This window comes from Poecilia formosa, unplaced genomic scaffold (assembly GCF_000485575.1).
Source record: "Poecilia formosa unplaced genomic scaffold, Poecilia_formosa-5.1.2 Scaffold168, whole genome shotgun sequence".
NCBI lineage: Eukaryota > Metazoa > Chordata > Actinopteri > Cyprinodontiformes > Poeciliidae > Poecilia > Poecilia formosa.
Window position 1 is genome coordinate 404189 of NW_006800107.1, and position 7506 is coordinate 411694.

At 39.8% G+C, this 7506-nt stretch overlaps 1 protein-coding gene across 2 annotated transcripts in view; it reads left to right on the forward strand.

Moving 5' to 3' along the window:
• The first annotated feature begins 2439 nt into the window (after positions 1–2439).
• galnt14 (UDP-N-acetyl-alpha-D-galactosamine:polypeptide N-acetylgalactosaminyltransferase 14 (GalNAc-T14)) overlaps positions 2440–7506 on the forward strand; it is a 153792-nt gene continuing 148725 nt past the window's right edge. The window contains exon 1 of one of the 2 annotated variants that reach the window (XM_016677872.1): positions 2440–3077. In XM_016677872.1, the coding sequence (XP_016533358.1) occupies positions 2922–3077 (156 nt within the window). In that variant the 5' untranslated portion in view covers positions 2440–2921. The remainder of the gene's footprint in view (positions 3078–7506) is intronic. The other variant, XM_007564779.2, reaches the window with a different exon arrangement.

The window sequence follows — 7506 nt, forward strand, 5'->3', positions numbered from 1 at the left end:
CCGCTGCTAATGAGGTTCAGGGACAAACATGGAAATGTAGCAGGACTGCAGAAAGAGATTAAACTTTCCCCTAAACTCTACAACATAAAACAATACAAATATAAAAAACTGCACCCAACAGTTAGCATAGCTGTTCTTAAATTATCCCCAGATTGAAAGAGAACAGGAAGCTGCCGAGGAGTTTTTCCCTGATTTCCAAACTGATTTATTGAATTTTTTTTGTAACAACATTCAGACCGAGACTGACTACCAGCACACTACAAGCTGCTACAAATAACACAATAAAATGTTTTGATTTATAGTTTCTTCTCACACTTATAAATGAACATATGGTGCTCTTATTGTATTGCTATGTTTAGCAGGCAGCATTTAGTGACCATTAGTAAAACGTAACTATCATCAGCTTTACGTCTGACGCTACAGACGTACTATTAAGAAAACTAAAGTTGGTAAACTCAAAACCAAATCAAGTTATTTGAAGCTAAAAATCTTTAGATTTTGAACAGTTGTAACTAAAATAGGAAAATATGTTTATTCAGTATATTTTTTAAAAGGCAGATGATAAAAAATGAGACGGTTTGCAAAGGAAGTCAATGTAGATTCTTACCTGAATTGTATTAAATTGGGATGAAAACTGCTCACAGTGACTCGTATGCAATGCAAAACGTTCTAAATCTGCATTTATCTATGCAATACATTTCTTAGATAACTGTCTTTCAAGAGTGGGCTAACTTTTTATAAAAATAAAAAAAGACTTTGGGTCTTAATAAAGGACAGGAACAATTTGAAAAAGGAGACGGGATTGATGAATTTGATCTGTTCTGCTGTGAGATTAATGCCCACTCAGCACCTGCAGGACACAGTGTGCCACCACACTGGGATACTTTTGCTCAAAGGTTAATTCCCTGGAAAGTACAAATATGTGAGATAGCTGCTTCATTGTTTCTTCAAGGTCTTCATAAACACAACAGTACCTGCAAAAGCAATTTTAACAGTCGACTCATGTATAAAACGCTACAATTGCTGTGGGAATATCAAAAATACAGATTTTAATGATCAATTTGAAGGTAACATGAAGCTGCAGAAACATTCATGTTTTTCTAAGGTTTTCATGCGCATTTTCAGTTTTTGCAGACAATGTAACGTATTGTTTGAGCAAAACAGTATTTTTTCCAAGCTTCACTGGAAAATGTGGTTTTTCTCTGTAGTTGCGTTACCTCACCACTAGATGGCGCACCAAGCTAGTTGAAGCGTTTATCTTTCTGAGCTCTTTCCTGACATAAATGGGATCATTTTTTATACTTTGCTCCACATGTTTTATTCATGAACTCTAAGACAGAGCTATGTCCTCAGTGGGATGTCTGATAATTTATTGAAATAAAACGTGGGATCACTGACTTTCTCTTTTCCAACTCTACATTAATGGGACTGCAGCTACAAATCCAGAAAGCCTTCCTGCTCTCTCTGCCTCATTCTACCACTTTTAACCACGTCTATCTCAGGTTTTCCATTTGTGTTTTTGTTTTCTGTCTTCTTCTCTTTCTTTTTCCTGTCTTTCCAGCTGTTTTGTTGCAGCTGGAAACATGTTTTGTCTTTATTTCTCAGTAGGAGCTGGGTAGATTTCTGTGATCAAAGTTCAGTATCACTTTGACCTCATGTCAGCCATGTTGTGCTGTTATATTCTGACCTGTGACTCAGCAGTGAAATCTGTTTTAAACTTCAGAAACACATCACTGCTGACTGGTCACTACACATGCGCTGCATTTGTGCCTCATCTGAAAAAGATAAACTGATGGTGATGCTTCCATAAAATATAGATTAATCCATCTAAATATGTCCTAAAGCTTGGGTTTTTGTCTTTTTGCTGAAATGATTTGCTTCTCTACCTCCTGCTTGAGCTGCTATTGCCTCTGAAAAACCACTAATTAGAGCCAGGAGGAGGGTCTTAAGTGCTATCAATCATGCTTGTCTATGCACTGCTAAATATGCTAATGGTGGAGAAACAACTTACCGTTGAAGAAAAACGATTTATCGCCCGTCATCGGTGGCCATGCAACTAGCCAGAGCATTCATGACAGCCTGCTGTGGTGAACCAGTTGTAGCACAGCAGAGAGCAAGGGGACGAGTGTGAGCAGCACAAACACAAGAATGATTGACCGTGCTAAGACCCTCCTCCTGGCTCTGCTAATTAGCACTGAAATCACTGGGAGAAGGCAGAGGAGCTTGATGTTTTTCACAGGTTATCTGTCTAGTGTTAAACATCGTGACAATTTTAGTATATATCCATACTAATTACATACTGCAGCTTTAACAGGGGGCCTCAAATCAAATTATGCTCAAGGCCCTGCTTTAGAGTGGTGAATAGTAAAACAATGTCCAAACCAGATTTCACATTTATCCTTTTTGTTGGTTTATCGTTCATAATTCCTATAAAATACAATTAAATTGTGTTGCAACGTGAGAAAATGTTCCGCTCTGCGGTCCCACACGGAGCGGCACACCTGGTTCTCCTGCAGCCGCAGACATTCACATGTCGCCCAGCACCGGAGCAGCTGAGTGGGTGTCGGCAGGTGGAGCTCCTCCATCCCACTCAAACCTGCAGGAGGGTCCAGGACTACCTCAGAGAAACGCGCTCAGCCTCTCACTCCATACTCGCGCGCCGACCTCACCGCACGTGGACACACGGCGGTGTTCCAGAAGCGCTCGAGCTCCGGTGAGAGTTGAGAGCGCGTCAAGGAGCGCGCGCGCGCACGGTGTTTAACAGCCAGCGGGACCGGACGGGCTCGTGTCGGCTCAGCTGGAGGAGCTCCCTCTGCTTTTATCCGCTTCTTTTATTTGTTTTTTGTTTAAATCCCGGTTCCTAACATGGGATTCTGACAGCAGCCGGGCTGCGGGCGCCGTCGGCTCCTCCTGACCGGAAAATGAAGCGTCTCTGTCGGAGGCTGGCGGTGGCCGTGGCGGTGCTGGTGTGGCTGGGAGCGCTGGTTTACCTGCTGGTGCTGAGTCGGAGGAAGTTACCGGAGCTCGGTGCGGGAGCTGGAGCAGCAGCCGGAGGCGGAGAGACGGGGAACAACCAGGTGAAGGAAACACCCACACACATGTCACTTTGTGGTTAACAGACTGAAACTGATACTGGAAGGTAATGAAACACTGATAAGTTTCTCCAGGTGTTTGTTTTTATTCGCTTCATGACATTTACACTTCGTAACAACGTAAAAAAAAAAAGAGATTAAAGAACTGATTTAGTAGAGATTTACTTTCATTAGAAGAAAACTTGAAATATAGGATTATAGACTTCATATGTTGAGAAGAAGTTAAACTTCCTGGTTACTTTATGCTTTATTTTTCTAGCGACTTCATTTAACTGCAAATTGCTTTGGACTTTCAGTAAAGTTAATGAATTCTCTAATGTGTGTTGGTTAAAGTACTTGGTGACATAAAACTGAAGATGTAACCAAACATCTTTCAAAGTGCCACTTTCTTTCAGACAGATCCCACTGTCAGGCTGTTTAAACTTTTTATTACTTTTTAAGCAGCTTTACATTCTAAGATATATATTTTTTAGATAGATGGAGATAGATAAGACTTTATTATCCCTTGGGAAAAATTCAATCTCAAGCAGAAATACACAAACAGTTTTTGTCTTTGCTGATTTGCAAACCACTTTATTTCCAATTTCAGACTCTTCAGCTCATACTGACCCATTTCATTATCTGACACAGGAGTTATTTCTGTTGTTAAAGTTTATTATAAACCTAATGAAGATAACTGGACGGACTTTAACCTGCCTTTGTTTCTGCAGGATCTACTTTATTGTTTAATCTGCAGAATTCAACTGGTGTCCTACATTTAAGTTATCAGGAGTGTTTTTTTAGGAATCTTGAGGAAGATTTGGAGCAGTGTGCAACATAATGCAACATCATTATGTGTGAATTTCTAGTGCCATTAGATGAAAGTATAAATTTAAAGATTACTGTCTTTGAAACTGAAGCTTTGTTTCTGTTTGTCTGAAGAAGTAAAGTATCTTAACTATCAGGTGTCCATCAGAACCAGGCAGTTAGCGGTTCTGTTTGGCTTGAATTTAATGACTGTCTGCAACTCTGAGATGAAAGGTTTTCAGATAGAAAAGCTGTTTTATTGATGTTTTTGTGGAAGGGATGCTGCGTATCGAGCTCCTTCGCTTGCTGGGTTTCAGCCGTCTTTGTCTTTTGGTAAAGTGTGAATTTATAAAACAGAAACGCTGCAGAGCTGCGTGTTTTTAGCATTCTCTCTTCATCATTCTGCTAAAATTTAAATATCATGCTCCTCAGATGTTTGTCGCTGCACCTGAGCTCAGCTTTTATAACTGAGCTGTAAATGCAAACTGGATGTTTTCATAGAGGTCTGGGCACATTTTGTGTGAGAACACCTGCACTGTGTGTTTATGTTTCTGTGATGATCTGATGCAGTGAAGTGGAAGCTATAAAGCGAGAGCTGTTTGAGGCGGAAATCTGTTTTGATATCTCGCGTTGTAAAGAGCTAAGCTGCAGCTTTAAACTGTGAAGCCAACTTTTTTTTCCACACAGTCCTGCAGTGGAAAGGGATTATTAAATCCATCTGAGCTTGGCTCCGTTATGGTGCTGATTGTTAGTCTCAGTATACAAATACAAGGAAATAAAAGTCCAGCTGGTTTATCTAATCACCACTGAATTATTTACTCTAAATATATAAATATTTGTACCAATGTGTAAATATTTATATTTGTACCAATGTGCTCTTTCACATTACGATGCTTTAATATTTTCTTGATATTTTAGAATTGAATAAAATTCCTGCGTTTACTTGTACCGTTGAGAAATCCTTCTTGCCAAGTGACAGAACAGGATCTTTATTGGGTGGAATTTTTAAAAAATAGACTCTGGGTTTAAATATACAATTTACTGCCTAAATAAACACATGTTTTAGTGTTTAAAGTTATTTTTTTATCGCTTTTTAAACAGCTCCACAACCTGCCTTTGTGTGATTTGTGTCTTGTGCGGCTCTGACGCCTCAGCCTGATGTTCTTCGTGTCTCTGCTTGTCTTACACTTCACTGACTTCCAGCAGCAAAAAGCAGACAAGAGAATAACACTGAACTTTGATTTTTCCAAAACACGCGTTTCCTCTCCTGGACATACTAGTTTTGTTTTCCAATGAATTTACATTTTCAGTTTAAGTCATGGATTTGTTAAAAACAGCTTGGTTAGTTGTACTTGTCAGTAATTCTGATTTCTTGAGTCATTTTTAAAACAGATGGACGACTCTCTGCTGAGCTAAACTTGGAGAAATACTGATTGTCTTTTCTGTTTAAATTATTCAAATTCCTCTTCATAAATAAGAATCAACTTAATGTGATATGTGTGCGGCGTTTTACAAAATGACTTAGTGCATCACAACTTGCACCAATATCATCTCATATCACGTTTTGCTAATATTCAGATTCTGAGAGTTTTCAGAATGAAAACCTCAGTTTGATCCTGTTTTAAAAAAAAAACATCTTCAGAGCAGTTTTGTCTTCATTTTAAGGTTTGTGTGAACGGAACGTGTTTTCAGATGGTTTATTTTTCAGCTGTTGAGGCTGAATTTCCTGTTGCTGTAAGTTGACCTGAATACATTCCTCTGCTAAAAGTCTCAGTATGAAATTTAAAGAGTAATTAAACTGCTTTAGCTGGAGTTAGAAACAAATGCAACCACTGTGGCCCATCAAGAACAGAAAACAGGGAGGAAAAGAACTTGTGTGGACTTGTTCTGCAAACTCTGAGCTAATGAGTGAATCTCTGCGCTTTCTGCAGGAGTGTGTGTGTGTGCGTGTATGTGTGTGTATGTGCAAATGAATGGATCTTTTCAAGTCATGACACACGTGCTTTAACTCCTCTCTGCTACTTGTGCCAGATTCAGACTTGCCAACTTAATCCCACAGAATTTCACAGCCAGTGCGAAGCTGTCGGATTTGTCAGCAGGTAAAGGTGGCCTCCTGCGATCATTACTGTGCACACAGTCTGCTTCTGTTACAGGAGTAAGAGGAGCTAATTGGGATTCATCCAGTGTGTGAAGGCTTATTATCTGAATGCATGTTGGAACTGGAGCTGGAGATACTTTGGACCAGAATTGAGAGTTTCTGGGGCTGACCGTTTTGTTGGTGCTCAATAGTTTTAATGCAACTCAGCTGTTTTTAGGGGAATTAAAGTAAAGGTAGGCCTGTCGCGATAAACGATAAATCAATTAATCGCACGATAAATTAAACCTATCGGCCTCATTGGCTTTATCGTTTCTTCCTGCCTTTTTTTCTTTCTCTTGATAACACTGATGAAAAAAGGCTCAACTCCGGTGCTCTCCACTGACCCTCCCTTCCTCAGTTCCTTAGTGGAATGTCCAGCTTACACGACACGAGTTGTCGGCCCATTTTCAAAACCTGAGAGACACATTAGCCGACAGAAATCCTGGCTATAACGGTTCGATCGGGTTCGTAGTGCCCTGTGGTGTCCAGCCACATGGGCACAAAATAATGGCTACAAGTCCAGTTAACTCATTTTAAAACCAGGCATTAATCAATGCTTTACTAGAATCTACCTATGGCTAGAGTCAGCGTAAAGTCCTGACTGAATGAAAATCATTGTAACCCATTGTTAACGAAGAACAGCTGAAAACTTACCGGGTTTATCAACTGCGGTAGCAATTTGGCTCTAACTCCTCTCCTTGTCATTTCTATATTCTTTGCACGAAATGTTGAATAAATATCATATCATATCATATCATATATCATATCATATCATATATCATATCATATCATATCATATCATATCATATCATATCATATCATATCATATCCGATGTCCGTGTCAGCTGTCACCTCGTTATTTCCCCTCAGAAAGCACAGAGGAGAATCCGCGCTTTCTGATTGGCTACCTGTCACATTCAGCGTTAAGCTCCCAGTCGGGGAAAATCCCTGATTTAGATCGGAGCGGCACGACGATCTACATCACACTGCAGGATGATCAGTTACGAAATCACCAACAACAATCTTAGATCGGCCAACGCTATAAAATTATCGTAAGGGGAAAATGGGGGCAAAAAATCGTGTAGTGTGAACTACTGCATTAGGTAGTCGGATGTGTCCGTCTTCTCTACTTAAATCTAGTGATTACTGAAGGGCAATATAATACAGGCTTCATAATCTGCACTCTTTTGGTTGATTGCAGTATTTTTTTCCACTTTGGCTTTATGTTGTTTAGTTTTATTCAAGCATGTTTTTTGTTAATGGAGACTGAGAGTCCATTTTATTTTTGTTTTTGGTTGTTTTGTTTTAGTTCATCAGTTCCAGTGTTAAACCCTCACGACCCCACTTAGGGACAAGGGTGTAAAGAAGATGGATGGATGGATGGATGGATGGATGGATGGATGGATGGATGGATGGATGGATGGATGGATGGATGGATGCTTTTGTAACATCCCATTTGACCCAGAATGAACTGGAGAGTGAAGAAAGAGA